The following is a 17,053-nucleotide window of genomic DNA, read 5'->3' on the forward strand; positions in this document are numbered from 1 at the left end:
TCTGGTCATGATGCTCTCCATGGCTCTGGTCATGATGCTCTCCATGGCTGTGGTCATGATGCTCTCCATGGCTGTGGTCATGATGCTCTCCATGGCTGTGGTCATGATGCTCTCCATGGCTCTGGTCATGATGCTCTTCGTGGCTCTGGTCATGATGCTCTCCATAGTTCTGGTCATGATGCTCTTCGTGGCTCTGGTCATGATGCTCTCCATAGCTCTGGTCATGATGCTCTTCGTGGCTCTGGTCATGATGCTCTCCATGGTTTTGGTCATGATGCTCTCCATGGCTCCTCTGTAGAATGAGGGCATGGGGTGGGAGGTGTGATCTCTTCAGCCTAAAGAGGAAGTGCAGATGCTGCTGGGCTTTCTTCACCAGGGACCCAGTGCTTCTTGACCAAAAGAGCTGATTTGTTATGTGCACCCCCAGGAACCTCTGGTGCTCTCCACCACCTCCACCTCTGTGTTGTTTATGAGCAGCGGCGTGGGATGTGGTTTTGTTTTACTGAAGTCAATAATGAGCTTTTTTGTTTTGTTGACATTCAGAACCAGGTTATTTTCCCCACACCAGTTCACGAGGTGTGCTGCCTCTTCCCGATATGCCTGAACCTTGTTGTTGTTACTCAGGCCCACGACCAAGGTATCATCGACATACTTGATGACGTAGTTGGTCTCAGACCTGGAAATGCAGTTGTAGGTCATCAGGGTAAAGAGAAGTGGACTCATACCATAGCCCTGTGGGACGTCTGTGCTCAGACTAACGGAGGAGGTAATCCTCTGCACTCATACTGACTGTGGTCTGTCAGACAGGAAATCAAGGATCCAGTTGCTGAAGGTGGTGGTGAAGCCTGGTGGAGCCAGTTTTCTGACCAGCTGCTGTGGGATGATCGTGTTGAAGCTGAGCTGAAGTCCACAAACAACGTTCATACATGGGGGTTTTCTCCTGCAGGTGTTGCAGAATCAGGTGGAGGGCTGAGGCGACGGCATCTTCTGTTGAGTGGTTGGAGCAGTAAACAAACTGGAATGGGTCAAACGAGGGAGTAAGGTTAGAGGTGATGTGTTGCTTCACAAGACGTTCGCAGCACTTCATCATGATGGATGTAAGAGCCACGGGGCGACAGTCGTTCAGGCTAATGTTTGTTTTTTAGGCACTGGTATGATTGTGGCTGCCTTGAAGCAAGAGGGAACGATGGCTTGCTGCAGGGAGTTGTTAAAGATGTCCGTCAAAAAGGGCGAGCTGGTATGCACAGTCCTTCACTGCTGGGGAGTTGTTCCTAAACCCATTTCTAAATTGTTAAACCTAAACAAGTGCTTTTCTTTTAATGGACATTGGGGGCTACATGCAACATAACTCTTGAGCTAATTTAAATGTTTTCTTTAGTTTATTTTAATTGTTTTTCTTAAATATGATATTCAGATTACAGGAACGGCTCTAAGATGCTTTAAATCATATTTATCTGATAGATTCCAGTTTGTAAATGTAAATAAATAATTTTCATCATACAACAAAATTAGTCATGGAGTTCCTCAGGGTTCAGTGCTTGGACCAATACTCTACTTTATATATGCTTCCATTAGGTAAAGTTATTAAACAGCATGGGATAAATTTTCATTGTTATGCTGATGATACACAGTTATATTTGTCCATTAAACCCAATGAATACAATCAGATACTTAGACTACAAGCATGTCTTAAAGACATAAAAACCTGGTCGATCCTTAATTTTCTGCTTTTAAACTCAGACAAGACTGAGTTTGTGGTTTTTGGACCTGATCATCTTGGGAATAAATTTTGCATTCTTTCACTTTTCATGTTTGTCTGTTTCTACTTCATGTCCTTGGTTTCTACTTCCTGTCCTTTGTTTCTACTTCCTGTCCTCTCAACCCAGCTGGTTGAAGCAGATGGTCTCTTGTCCTGACCCTGGTTCTGCTGGAGGTTTCTTCCTGTTAAAGGGAGTTTTTTCTTTCCACTGTCTCCTTTGTGCTCGCTCAGGATGGAGACTATGACGAAGTGAAGATTCAACGCAATCTGCTGCTTCCTCAGATACAGAACTTTTACTAATTATCTTTTATAAAGTGAGTGAATGTTTCTGTTCAGTGCCCTGAGACAACGTCTGTTGGGACTTGGAGCTACAGAAATAAACTGAACTGAATTTGTTTTCATGTGTAGTGGGTGTTATGAAAGTTTCTACTTCATAACAAGATGATAAACATAACCATTTACTTCTAATAGACAGTTTTTGGGTTGTTTTTGTTTTTAAGGTGAGTTACTTGAGGTTGACAGTAGTTTGGGTGTGTAGGTGAGTTGTGGTTTGTAAAAAAAATGGGGTCAGTTCATCACTCAGCTCAGATGACTAACAGCATCCAGAGCCAGTTCTGCTACTTTAAAACCAGATTTTTCTACAAGAGGCGGCTGAAGAGCAGACGATCTACATCCCAAGAGTTCCTGGTTCAATTCCATCTTACTCCACTCTGTGCTCCCTTCAAAGTTCCTTTAAAAACATGGAGCTAATCTCAGTGGATTAAGTCATGCAGTGTTATGATCAGTGGTGGAGAAAGTACTCAAACACTGTAAAGTACAGATACATGAAAATTGTACTTAAGTACAGTAGTGAAGTACTTGTACTTAGTTGCATCCCACCACTGGTTATGATACGGTATGTTTCAGCACAAGCCGATATGTCCCTAAACCTTTGTTGTTAAACAAAAGACCAAACACTTGAACCGAACCAAATGAGTCTCTTGAGAAAACCAAACTCAAAATGCAGTCGTTTAATTAAAGGACTGAGACCAACAGGAAAAAACTAGTTTAGATTCTTTCAGGAAACCTCTGCTAGTTGTGAACAACAAAATTGTCTTTTTGATTATCAGTTGAGTTACGAGCTAAACCGTGAGATGGAAGTGATTTGTGAGAATCGCAGGCCACTTGCAGCTTCTGGGACTTGCCAGCATGTTGGGGACGACTTTGGAGGAGGCTCATAAGCATGGACCAGTGGAATGCCCACAAATCTGGCCATTTTGGATCGAAAGTACCAGCAGAACTCAAGGCTGACGAGAAATAAGTCTGCCTGAAAAAAATCAACAACTGTGGCTTATCTGACTCCCCGTTCGGCCTCGAAGCAGGCCGACTTATCACATTTCTCCTGGGATATGTGTAAACTAATGAAAGCTCTGTCTATTGCACTCCCTCCACCCCCGAGAACTTCAGTGAATGCTTATCAGAGCTGTACCGACTGACACCAACATCTTAACAGGACTATGGACTATCTGGAAGTGCTTCATGGACAAATCTTGACATCAGATGTATATATGTAATGTGTCTATAAATGTGCTGCTCATAGAGTTTTTGATTTCTTAAATCGTGTCCTGATAGGACAAAATGTGAAGGGATCTTTTTTTGTAATACTTCTATCCTTTCCTCATGGCCTTTTCCCCTTTTCTATCTAAAAGAATAAGGGCCGCGCTCTTAGGAGCAGCAGCTACGTGCACTCCGCCCATCTTTCGGACGACTGTACGAACACAATCTCACTTACTTGGGTGCAATGATAATAAAACTTATTCTGATTCTATGAGCACGTAAATAAATGGCAAACTGTCCAGGACAAGAATCACCAAACTGCATTTCTTAATTAATAAACAGAGCTTTCCACACATCAAGAGTTTTAATGAAATTGCAAAAACTTAATAACTTCTGCCTTAAATGAAAAGCTTTTGAAACCCAGACAAAATCTTTCTATAGGGTACAAGGTAAAAACACCGGGGGACGCCATGCTTGCATTTCTGTGTAAAGAGCTGAAACACAACTTTTTGAAAATGATGATGTCACAGCCCCGCCTTTAATGGAGCTTCATGTTAGATTAAACATGTTGCTGTATGCTCACGCCTTGTTTCCTGTTTTTGGTGTGTCAGTGTGGATGAGGACATTTCTAGAAGCGTTGCCATGATCATGGAATGACTCACGTTTATATCAAGACATGCCCGTTTTGTTTCAGGCTTGTTCATCTCAGCTGGGCCGTGCTTGATCGTCCCTGTTTCACCTGGTTCTGCTCTACCGTAGTGCTCTCCAGCCTCTCTGCCAGATTATACATCACCCTGTGCCTGAAGTAATCCAGCGTTCCTGTCCCTGCCTTCTAGTGCTCTTTTCAACCTCGTTCCACAACCACAGATTATTTCTTTTTGCTTTGAAGGATGCTTCTGCCATCTGAAATGTGGACACGACTCTCACTCTGCCTCTCAATCATTCTGGCCTGAACCCTGTTGATATTTCCTCCTGAGCTTTTCTGCGAATGCCCACTGCCTGATTACTGACCTCGTTTTTGGAGGTTTGATTAAACGTCTGTGTGGAAGGATAGTTTGTGAGTGTCGCCCTCGGCGTCAAGTCTCCCGACTGAAGAGCAGCGTTCGTTGGACTCCCCATGACCAGGTCACGTTCTTCTAAACTCCACCTTCTCTGACGTCACCGAAGCAGCTGCACCTCGGCCCTCTTTAAAGCGTCGCAGGCAGTGGATCAAACATTTCCAGTCCTCCCAGTCATCGACCTGTTCTCTCTTCCCTCGGAGTTTCGAGTGAACTCTTCTGAGCTTCTGTCACGACAAACTTTCAATAAATTTCATTATAACTGAATTTTGGGTCCTCTGTGTGAACCATCACAAATTAAAGGGATGTTTTTAGAAATTACGTGTTAGAAAAAATGTAAGTTAGAAAAAAACCTGTTTCCGTGTGAACAAGCTACTGGTTTCAGACGGATGACGCTGCTGCTGAGACGAGAGGTGGTGGAGCGACACGACCGCCAAAAAGATCTGAGAAGTCCTGTTTGATGCCTTTGTCTTATTTTACAATAGTTATTAAAAATTAAAAACATTATTTAGCTTTCGTCACTGTTTGCTATATTTATGCTCCAAAACACGGTTAGTTTTAGGGAAAAACTGTTTTTATTTTTTATTTTTTTCCAGCAACCAATAAACTTTATTTGTGCTGCCGTTGAAAACCTATGATTTTATCAGAACAGAGGAATGCAGATCAAACCACGTGCACTTTTCTTTGGTCATTTTGAGTTATTGTATCGTAAATAATCCAAAATTACACCAATGTTAAAAATCTGTGGAGAATATTTCAGATCCTAATAAAACTGTGCTTTTTAAAACCTCACGGATCACCGGACAGAAACAAAAAAGTCTTATACTTATTACCAGAGCAAAATCATAAACTCATTAAATGTGGATTATTGAACATCAGATCTCTTTCCTCTAAATCCCTGTTAGTTAATGAACTGATAACTGATCATCATATTGATTTATTGTGTCTGACAGAAACTTGGCTACAACAGGAGGATTTTGTTGGTATAAATGAATCCACTCCTGTTAATTATTTAAATGTTCATGTTCCTAGAACAACTGGCCGAGGTGGAGGAGTAGCTTCTATTTTTCAGTCAGGATTATTGATTAATGCCAAACCAGTTATTAGTTATGATTCTTTTGAATCGCTGTCCCTCAGTCTTTCTCATCCTAAATGGAAATCAGAAAAGCCACTTTTACTAGTTGTTATATATCGTCCACCAGGAGCTTACTCTCAGTTTTTGTCTGAATTCTCAGAATTATTAACTGACTTATTATTAAATACTGATAAAATCATCATAATGGGTGATTTCAATATTCATGTAGATGTTGAGAGTGATAGTTTAATCATAGCCTTTAATAAATTAATAGAGTCATTTGGTTTTACCCAAAACGTCCGCACATCTACTCATTCTTATCATCACACTCTTGATTTAGTTCTGACCTATGGTGTAGAGATTAAGGACTTGGTAATAGTTCCTCAAAATCCTGTTCTGTCCGACCATTTTTTAATAACTTTTGAGTTTACATTAAATGACTACACAGTCACTGAGAGTAAATTTCATCTCAGCAGGTGCTTATCAGAAAATGCTGTAACCAAATTGAAACAATCTCTTCCATCAATGTTTCCTCTGTCTTGCAGAGTAATGCATCAGAGAACAGAGACTTAGATCATCTAGTTGATCATCTTACAACTTCAATGCAAACTTCACTTGATAAAACTGCTCTACTGAAAAAGAAAGTAATCAATCAGAGGAAACTGGTTCCTTGGTTCAATTCTGAGTTACGTACTTTAAAGCAGCATCTAGAAACCAGGAGAGAAAATGGCGCTCTACTAATGTTGAAGAATTTTATTTAACTTGGAAAGATAGTCTGCTAACATATAAAAAAGCTCTCCGTAAAGCTAGAACTTTATATTACTCATCTTTAATAGAGGAGAATAAAAATAACCCCAGGTTTCTGTTTAGTACTATTGCTAGACTAATTAAAAGTCCCATTTCTGTTGAACCATGTATCCCTACAACTATAAGTAGTGATGACTTCATGAGATTCTTTATAAATAAAATTATTTCAATTAGAGAGAAAATTCAAACCATCCTTCCTTCTACTATCTCTAGTCCCCTGTCAAATGAGGCAACTTTAAAAATTTCACTAGAGCCTGATTTATGTTTGGACAGTTTTTGTCCTGTTGAGTTCTGAATTGTCAAAAATAATAACCTCATCCAAACCATCCACATGCCTGCTAGATCCCATCCACATGCCTGCTAGATCCCATCACAACCAGACTGCTTAAAGAGGTATTTCCACTAATTAATGTCCACATTTTGGATCTACTTAATTTGTCTTTAATGGATGGTTATGTACCACAGCGCTTTAATGTTGCTGTAATTAAACCTTTACTTAAGAAGTCTGACCTTGATTCAGAAATTCTGGCCAACTATAGACCTATATCTAATCTAACTTTCATCTCAAAAATTCTAGAGAAAATAGTTGCAGGTCAGTTGCGTGAACATCTACAAAGAAATAATCTGTTTGAAGAGTTTCAGTCAGGGTTTAGAGCTCATCATAGCACAGAAACAGCACTAGTAAAAGTCACTAATGATATTCTCATGGCCTCAGACAATGGACTTGTGTCTCTACTGGTCCTGTTGGACCTCAGTGCTGCATTTGATACAGTTGATCACAATATTTTACTACAGAGGCTTGAATATGATATTGGAATTACAGGAACAGCTCTAAAATGGTTTAAATCATATCTATCTGATAGATTCCAGTTTGTAAATGTAAATAATAAATCTTCTTCATACACCAAAGTTAGTCATGGAGTTCCTCAGGGCTCAGTGCTTGGGCCAATACTCTTTACTTTATATATGCTTCCATTAGGTAAAGTTATTAAACAGCATGGGATAAATTTTCATTGTTATGCTGATAACACACAGTTATATTTGCCCATTAAACCCAATGAATCCAATCAGCTACTTAGACTACAAGCATGTCTTAAAGACATAAAAACCTGGATGACCCTTAATTTTCTCCTGTTGAACAGACAAGACTGAGGTTTTGGTTTTTGGACCTGAGCACCTTAGGAATGAATGTTTCAGTCTTTCTCCCTCCTTAGATGCATTAATCTGTCCTCCAGCTCTAATGTTAAAAATCTTGGTGTTATTTTTGATCAGGACATGTCTTTTATCCCCCACATTAAAAACGTTACTAGAACCTCCTTCTTCCACCTGCGTAATATCACTAACATTAGAAACATCTGATCTAAAGATGAAGCAGAAAAACTGGTCCATGCATTTGTCACGTCTAGACTGGACTATTGCAATGGTTTATTATCTGGGTGTCCAAATACTTCTTTAAAACGTCTTCAGTTGATCCAAAATGCTGCTGCCAGAGTCTGAACTGGAGTTACTGGGAGAGATCATCTCTCTCCAGTTTTAGCTTCTCTCCATTGGCTCCCTGTCAAATCCAGAATAGAATTCAAAACCTTACTTCTAACCTACAAAGCTCTCAACAACCTAGCTCCATCTTATATTACAGATCTTATTGTTCCATATTTTCCTAACAGAGCACTTCACTCTCAGGCTGCAGGTTTACTTGTGGTTCCTAGAGTTTACAAAAACAGAATGGGAGGAAGATCTTTCAGTTCTCAGGCTCCTCTCTTGTGGAACCAACTTCCAGTTTCTGTCCATGAGGCTGACACATTATCCAGTTTTAAAACTAGGCTTAAGACTTTCCTTTTTGTTAAATCCTATAGTTAGGGTCGGCTTGGGTTTCCTGAGCTGTCCCTTAGTTATGCTGCTATAGACTTAGACTGCTGGAGGACAAACTGACCACATTTTTCACTCTGCTACTGTCTTTACTTACTCTGCTCAACCTGTTTTGTATTTGTAATTATTTTTCTATCCTTAACATGTGGTTTTTTTGTTTTTCAGATACACCTGGACCTATATCTGGACCTGGACCTACATCTGGACCTGGACCTATACCTGGACCTGGACCTATACCTGGACCTACCATTCTATGTTCCTCTGTCTCTCCTTCCTGTCCTCTCAACCAGCGGGTCAAAGCAGATGGTCTCTTGTCCTGAGCCTGGTTCTGCTGGAGGTTTCTTCCTGTTAAAGGGAGTTTTTCTTTCCACTGTCTCCACTGTGCTTGTTCAGGATGGGAGACTGCAACAAAGCCAAGATTCAACTTGTCTGCTGGATTCCTTAGATAAAGAACTTTACTAACTGGCTTTTATGTGAATGTTTCTGTAAAGTCCCTGAGACAACTTGTTGTGATTTGGCGCTTTATAAATAAACTGAATTGAATTGAATTTCAACAAGATCCAAAATGGCCGCTACAGCTAACATGTAAAACACCGACATGTCTCCAGCTCAGTCCTGTAGACACGGAGCTGCAGGTTGGTGTGATGCAGACCCAAAGTCACTCTGCTGAAATGGTCCTCAGGTCTTTGTTTAAATCTTTGCATTAAACTGAGGACCAAGTTAGCAAAATATCTCATGAACTGCAGAACAAATACAACCTTTGGAGTCGACCTGACTCAAGATGGCCGCCTCAGCTAAATGCTCACAAACCATGTTTGAACGTGTCGTCGTGAACGGACAAGTCGTGTGAAGCTAGACTGCAGCTGACCCTCCAGAGCCGTAAATTAAACCTGCAGCTGGAAATAACTTCTGGTGGCTTCTCTACACGAGCGCACGTCTCTGAGGAAACCAGCGCACGTATCAGCTTCCTGTTTTCAGTTCCACATCGTCTTTGTTTGTTCGACCTCCTGATGACCTCCTGTCGTCGTCATGGCGGTGAGGTGTGGACGCTGCGTCACCATCATCATGGCTCCAGCTGCAGGAGGTGAAGGGGACCTGAAGGAGTGGCCCTGCCGTTTATGGCCCCACAGGGTCTAAAGTCCTCGTGGTGGAGCCACAGGCTTCAGATTAGCAGGCTCAGCTGAAGAGTCGAGACCAGAACCTTCAACCCGCTGATCCTGACCTCATCAGCCGAGGCGTCGCCGTAGAGGACTCTGATATTTGACACGTTTAGACGTTCGGTCGATCTCAGCTGGACTTCACCTCCTTTGCTGTTTTCTAACGAACCATGTCGACCGCTGTGGAGGCGACCGGGTTCATGATGGGCATCATCGCCTGGCTGATCACTGGGACGGCGCTCGCCAACGACTACTGGAAGGTCTCCTCGGTGTCCGGCAGCGTCATCATCTCTCAGAGGCAGTTTGAGAACTTGTGGCACGCCTGCGCCGAGAACAGCGCCGGCATCGCCGAGTGTCAGGACTTCAAGTCCATGCTCGATCTGCCCGGTAAGACGAGGAGGTTCTAGATCCGGTTTAAGACCGCCGCGTTTACACCGTTTTTATGTTTCACCTTAAAGAATCCAGTTTAAAGACAAACAGCCGCTAACCTGATCAATGCCTAAACAAACAACTCCCATCATGAGCTCCTTGTTTAAAAGTTTAATCAATAAAAAACTAATCGTCCTGCCAATAATTCAACAGAACTGAACGTTTGAATCGAAGAGGCCGTAACGGACACGAAGACCGTTAATTATTTATCTGTTGATCCGTCTTCTTGATAAAACTAATGTTTTCTTTGAAAGCTAAAAAATAAAACACGATAAAAACGTATCGGCCACATGTGGCCAAACTTCAGATCAAAGGTCGGTGGGTTTTACTGTCGGGACTTTCCCGCCAAAACCAAAATGAAATCTTTGTTTCAACAAGAAAATGTGACATGTTTTACAGCAAGTTTTTTTATTGGGAGTAACGGACAATTGCTGAATAAATTCAGTTGTTTTCCTCGTCAAGCATGAAGCAGGTTATCTTTAGCCGCCATTTTGGACGTTCTTCTCGGCTGTCGATAAAATGGAGGGAAACTGTTCAAACAGAAGAAACTGGCTCGTCTTTTTCCCTCCGTTCAGTTTTGCTGGATTTAAAGTAAAAAGTGTGTATTTGGTGTTATTTTTTAAAATAATGTAGTCTGCTTAAATAGATTTCGTTGAAGTGCACCGATAGATTTTAGTTTTTTCTTTAAAATATGATGCAACCGTTTGGATGCTCTGTCAGTATCCACCGTGTTTACCGTGTTTTATCACATTATTTCATTTTAAAGACATTACATCGTTTGGATGTCATTTTTAATGCTTTTATGTTGTTTGGAAACGACCTGAACAGGATTATTAATCTAGGTTGGGTTTAAATCCCCTCTGAAACAAACCTCCTGCTTCTTCTCGCAGTTTGCAGCTCAGCGACGTCTGAAACGTCCAGCTCGTACGGAGGCCGTAAAACCGTTTACTGAACGCTGTGGTTCCTCCTTCGAGCACAGCCGGTGTGTGACTCAGAGCAGAACAAACATTTTTACTGATAAAATCAGCCTCTTTATATTTAGTTAACTTTAATCACGCTCAGCTCAGGACAAACAAAGAATATAAGAAATTATTTAAATGATCAGTCCTAACTGAATGGTCTGAAAAGTCCTGGAAGAACACCTTATTTAAAGAATAATGTGGATTTTATTCAACATTTTAAATAACTTCAACACGAAGCAGATTTTAAAATGTTAACTTGATTTGAGGTCAAATCCTTTTAGTAAAAATCATAAATTAAGATTAAAACACTGAAGATTTGTTCAGAGAACCTGCAGATAAAAAACAAAAATGTGATTTTTGTCTCAGAGACATCTTTATTTCTTACAGCAGATTTATCAGAATTCAAAATAAATATATTTACATGTTTTCAAAATAAAATGAAAAACAAAAAATACGTAGAACGTTTCATACGGACGATTTCTCGTCTTTTCACTGACGCTGATTTTAGTTGAACTTTTCTTTCTGTGGAGTTTAAAGAATCATGGAACATTCGACTTGTTTACATTTTTAACTGACCTAAAGGAGATTCTTAAAGTAAAACTGACTTGTAGTTTTAAAGCTGGGAAATATTTTACATACCTACTTCACATATGGGGAGCAATATTATAGGCAGAAACATGGGTGTGCTATGGGGTCTCCAGTTTCTCCTATTGTTGCCAACCTGTACATGGAGGAGGTGGAAAAGAGAGCCTTGACGTCCTTTTCAGGGACACCACCAAGTCATTGGTTCAGGTATGTTGACGACACCTGGGTTAAAATCAAATCTCAGGAAGTCCAACATTTTACTGACCACATCAACTCTGTGGATAAATACATCAAGTTCACACGAGAAGATGTAAAAAATGGCAGGTTGGCTTTCTTGGACTGTGAGGTCTACACTCATCTCCAGGTCAGAGGTCACTCTTTCAGGGATGAAGATGTTCACATCCTGGACAGAGAGGAACGATGGTTTGAGAGAGGAGTAAAGGAATTCAAGGATTCAAGGTTCTTTATTATCATTTGCACCTCATGTGGTGGAATGAAATGATGTTCACAGGGTCCCAGTTACATCCAACAATAAAATGTAAAAAGAAAAACAGTGATAAGATCAAAGATATGAACTAAGAAAACATCAACTAAAATACTGTCAACAACCGTCCCCCTCTTACAATGCTGTCATTGCCAGAATCACTGCGCCTCCTGTGAATAGTAAACAGCCATCAAGTCACAAAGACAAAACGTTTCTACAATTTTTTGTTTTTTGAACCCTTCCAGAGGACCTGACTTGAGTTTTTAGATTTTTCTACCTGGATTATTGAGCAGCAGGAGATTATAAATACCTTTAAAACAACCAGGAAATATTTTCATGATAAATGTTTCCCAAACCCTAAAATAAAACATGAATTCATCCCAGATGACATGAAGACTGAAGGTCTCGGCACCGTGATGTGTGCTGTTCCTTTGATTGGTGTTTGGAGTTACCATGGCGACATAATTTACAAACAAAGACGCCATTTTTCTCATTGAAAATCACTGACAGAACTTTTCACAGCCTCTGGCACAGTGAGGTCACATGACCTGGAGTGATGTCTCTGAACAAAACTGATTAACTTTTGGAGCCATTTTGGTTCAAGATGGCTGCCACAGCTTCCTTAGAAAACACTAAATTGGCTATAACTCAGTCATTCTTTGAGAACTTGAGCTAAAATTTGGTTTGTTTGTAGCTGAGAGGAAGTTGTTACACATTCCTGATGCAAACTGAAAATCCAAGATGGCCGCCAGAGCTATAAGGGAAAAAATATGATAACAGCTATTTAAAAAAATATATTAATCTGAAATTTGGTGTGCTGCTAGCTGAGAATGTTCCCCATCACAAACTGAATCCAAATCAAAATCCAAGATGGCCACCATACAATGCCTTGTGGAAGTATTGGGCCCCTTGAACTTTTCAACATTTTGCCACATTTCAGTCTTCAAACATAAAGATATAAAATTTTAATTTTTTGTGAAGAATCAACAACAAGTGGGACACAATCGTGAAGTGGAATGAAATTTATTGGATGTGTCAAACTTTTTAACAAATAAAAAACTGAAAAGTGGGGCGTGCAGTATTATTGGGCCCCTTTACTTTCAGAGCAGCAAACTCAGTCCAGAAGTTCAGTGAGGATCTATGAATGATCCAATGTTGTCCCAAATGACTGATGATGATCAATAGAATCCACCTGTGTGTAATCAAGTCTCCGTATAAATGCACCTGCTCTGTGATAGTCTCAGGGTTCTGTTCAAAGCGCAGAGAGCATCATGAAGACCAAGGAACACACCAGGCAGGTCCGAGATACTGTTGTGGAGAAGTTTAAAGCCGGATTTGGATATAAAAAGATTTCCCAAGCTTTAAACATCCCAAGGAGCACTGTGCAAGCAATCATATTGAAATGGAAGGAGTATGAGACCACTGCAAATCTACCAAGACCCGGCCGTCCCTCTAAACTTTCATCTGGAACAAGGAGAAGACTGATCAGAGATGCAGCCAAGAGGCCCATGATCACTCTGGATGAACTGCAGAGATCTACAGCTGAGGTGGGAGAGTCTGTCCATAGGACAACAATCAGTCGTACACTGCACAAATCTGGCCTTTATGGAAGAGTGGCAAGAAGAAAGACATTTCTCAAAGATATCCATAAAAAGTGTTGTTTAAAGTTTGTCACCTGGGAGACACCAAACATGTGGAAGAAGGTGCTCTGGTCACATGAAACCAAAATCCAACTGTTTGGACACAATGCAAAACGATATGTTTGGAGTAAAAGCAACACAGCTCATCACCCTGAACACACCATCCCCACTGTCAAACATGGTGGTGGCAGCATCATGGTTTGGGCCTGCTTTTCGTCAGCAGGGACAGGGAAGATGGTCAGAATTGATGGGAAGATGGATGGAGCCAAATACAGGACCATTCTGGAAGAAAACCTGTTTGAGTCTGCAAGAGACCTGAGACTGGGACGGAGATTTATCTTCCAACAAGACAATGATCCAAAACATAAAGACACATCTACAATGGAATGGTTCACAAATAAACGTATCCAGGTGTTGGAACGGCCAAGTCAAAGTCCAGACCTGAATCCAATCGAGAATCTGTAGAAAGAGCTGAAGACTGCTGTTCACAAACGCTCTCCATCCAACCTCACTGAGCTCCAGCTGTTCTGCAGGAAGAATGGGCAGAACTTCAGTGTCTCCATGTTCAAACCTGATGGAGACAAACCCCAAGAGACTTGCAGCTGGAACTGCAGCAAGAGGCGGAGCTACAAAGTATTAACGCAAGGGGGCCCAATAATACTGCACGCCCCACTTTTCAGTTTTTATTTGTTAAAAAAGTTTGATAGATGAAGCTTTCATTAGTTTACACATTTCCCAGGAGAAATTGGTAAGTCGGCCTGTTCAAGGCCAACCAGGGAGTCAGATTCAGATAATCCACATTTGTTGATTTATTCAGGCAGACCATTTTTTCTTGTCAGCCTTGAGTCTGAACTGGTACTTCCAAGGTCCGAAATGTCCAGATTAAGGTGCATTCTACTGGTCCGTGCTTACGAGCCTCTTCAAGGTTGTTTCCGTGACGACAAGTCCCAAAGCCGCAGGTGGCCTGTGATTCAAATCACTTCCATCTTACGGATTAGCTCGTAAATCAGCTGATTTTGAGTCCTCCCAGTACGGATCAACCTTCACATAGGCAGCAGCCTGACGAGGTCCAGATTAGCTGCGACCGTCTTCTTTGTGTGTTGATAAACCAGGATCCAGACTGTTCCAAACAGGAAACCTGTTATCATAAATCCAGTTATATGGAATTCTGACGTCCTTGGTCGACAGCAGAGGTCGACACATCACCCCCAGAGACATATCCAGCTGCATGCGTGTCGTCTGAGCAGATGAGGGTTCTCCAGGACTCTGTCGCCTTGTTGAAAAGATTCTGTCATTTGCGTCAAAAGTCCAGTTGGTCAGATCCAAAACAGTAGTTTTCATTTCGGAAGATGTGTAAAGAATAGGAGCTGCTCCGACACCGACAGAGCAGAAAAGCAGGAGCAGAACAGGGAGAGGGAGAAACGCGTGCGCCTCGTTAGAGAGCCAGTGAGATTTTTTTTATGTACTTGTATTGTTTCTGTGAGTGTTTGATGTACTTGTACTGCTTCTGTGAGTATTTGATGTACTTGTACTGCTTCTGTGAGTATTTGATGTACTTGTACTGCTTCTGTGAGTATTTGATGTACTTGTACTGTTTCCTGGTGTCTTCAGCCCACGTGCAGGCGGGCCGCGCCCTCATGATCATCTCTCTGCTGCTCGGCCTCGCCTGCATGATCGTCTCGATGTTCGGACTCAAATGCATCAAGATCGGCTCGGCCACCGACGAGTCCAAGGCCAAGATGGCCGTCGCCGGAGGAATCCTCAGCATCCTGGCCGGTACGAAAACACGCTGAGTTTAACGAATGTGTCGGGGATCACTCTCAGCTACTACCAAATCTCAGCTCACTGAGTTAGAGATATTTTACTGATTCTCTGTGGCAGCCATTTTGAATCAGTTTGACTCCACAACCTAATCGGGCGCAGACGTTCGTGCAACGTTTCAGTAAAATCCACCCAGTGAGCCACGAGATATTTTGCTAACAGACACACAGACAAAGGCAGAATCACCAGCTTTGATTGAAACGTTAAACACTGAAAACACTGTGATGCACAAAGACTGTTACTAAAGAATAAATAATCTTGTTTGTTTGTTTGTTCTGCAGGTCTGTGCTGCATCTTAGCCTGCTCCTGGTACGGGGTCCAGGTGGTCCAGGAGTTCTACAACCCGGCCTTCGGAGGCGTGAGGTGAGTTCTCTGTAGGCCCGTCAGGTGAACCAGAACCGGTCCGGTGAGTAGGACTACTTGGGTCCAGTCGGGTCTGACAGCTGGTTTGTGTGCAGGTTCGAGCTGGGTACAGGTCTCTACATGGGCTGGGGGGGCGGGTCCCTGTCTGTCCTGGGCGGGGCCATGCTCTGCAGCGCCTGCAAGAGAGCGACCCCTGCTGGCAAGAAAGGGTAAGACCTCCACCTGAGGCGTGTTCTGGAGCTGTGGTTCTGACCCAAACATCCAGAGCGGGCCTCAGCCTGTGATGTCAGAACTTCTGACCCCCCCAGGTGTCTCACTGAGACTTTCTGCTTCTTGTTTTGCAGAAACTACCCTGCAAAGAAGGTCTACACCGCCACGGCCCGATCCGATCCCGGAACAGGCAGAGCCTACGTCTGAACATGCACATGCACGTGCACACACACACACAAACATGCACACACACATGCACACACACACTATTTTTCAGTCTCTGGAGGTTTTGAGGGGAAATCTTTTGTCGTGATTCTTTGAAAACTGAACGATTTGTTGATTGTTGTTGTTTTAAAAAAACTGTTTTTAGTTTTTATCTGAATAAAGTTTGTTTTACAAAAAAAAGTTTGTTTTTTTTCAAATCCAGAAGAGAAGAAATTATTTTTAATGTTAATTAACAATTTAAAAATATATCTGTTCCTTCAGGCTGCAGAAAAACGTGTGTGCGTGCGTGCGTGTGTGTGTGTGTGTAATATTGATGATTAATCCACCTGCTGACATGCAGAAAGCAGGATTACAGCCCGGCCTCTGCAGAACCGGATCGGCCCGGTTGCTGCTCCATGTTCAGTTTCTGAACAAACTCCAGGAGTCCGAACACGTCCAGAACCACACGTGAACCCAGAACCACACGTCAATCCAGAACCACACGCGCTAAAATGAGAAAAGTTAAAGTAGCAGAAGACTAGCTCAAATATCAGCAAGAAGATAACCGTTAGCCTTTTGACACAACACGAGGCTAAAACCTGAGTGGAAAAAGTTAGCTAAAAGAATCAGCATGCTCGTTAACAGCTAAAAGAATCAGCATGCTCGTTAACAGCTAAAGGTATCAAAAGGCCAGAGAAAAGTCAAAAGTATCAGAATAGTAGCTAAATGCTAAAAGTAGCTTAAGAAGGTGAACCAGAGACACGTTTCAACGAGAAGAATGTTTTAAAGGAACGTCTCGTGTATTTCAACGAGGAAATGTTTGTCATAAAATCAAAGGTTTAGAAGTTGTTAAAAACAAAAGTCCCAGCTCTCCTGAACGAGCTGAACATTTTGGAGCAGCAACAGCTAAAATAGCACAACGGCTGTAAAAGTTTCTATTGTTAAAAATAATAAAAACATACGAACAATAAAAAAATCAGAGTGAAATAAGAAAATACTTCAGTGGTGATCAAGGATTAGGGAGTCTTGGGTCGGGGGTTGAGTTTTAGAGGTTTGTGGTTCAGGGTTCAAGGGTCGGGGTTCAGGGGTCGGGGGGG

The 17,053-nt window shown here is 41.8% G+C and overlaps 1 protein-coding gene across 1 annotated transcript; it reads left to right on the forward strand.

Moving 5' to 3' along the window:
* The first annotated feature begins 9,271 nt into the window (after window positions 1-9,271).
* cldn15la (claudin 15-like a) lies at window positions 9,272-16,076 on the forward strand. Its single transcript, XM_037682475.1, has 5 exons — window positions 9,272-9,645; window positions 14,970-15,134; window positions 15,461-15,542; window positions 15,638-15,751; window positions 15,887-16,076. Exons 1-5 carry the CDS (start codon window positions 9,429-9,431, stop codon window positions 15,957-15,959), a joined length of 651 nt encoding a protein of 216 aa, XP_037538403.1. The 5' UTR covers window positions 9,272-9,428; the 3' UTR covers window positions 15,960-16,076.
* Window positions 16,077-17,053: the final 977 nt, after the last annotated feature.

Source organism: Nematolebias whitei, chromosome 9 (genome assembly GCF_014905685.2).
Source record: "Nematolebias whitei isolate Nwh7 chromosome 9, NemWhi1, whole genome shotgun sequence".
Taxonomy (NCBI): domain Eukaryota; kingdom Metazoa; phylum Chordata; class Actinopteri; order Cyprinodontiformes; family Rivulidae; genus Nematolebias; species Nematolebias whitei.

Bases quoted from the DNA above. Each gene is read 5' to 3' on its own strand.
- cldn15la (XM_037682475.1), top strand. From the start codon at position 9,429: ATGTCGACCGCTGTGGAGGCGACCGGGTTCATGATGGGCATCATCGCC. The intron at 15,543-15,637 runs GTGAGTTCTCTG...GTTTGTGTGCAG, and splicing joins CCGGCCTTCGGAGGCGTGAG to GTTCGAGCTGGGTACAGGTC. The intron at 15,752-15,886 runs GTAAGACCTCCA...CTTGTTTTGCAG, and splicing joins ACCCCTGCTGGCAAGAAAGG to AAACTACCCTGCAAAGAAGG.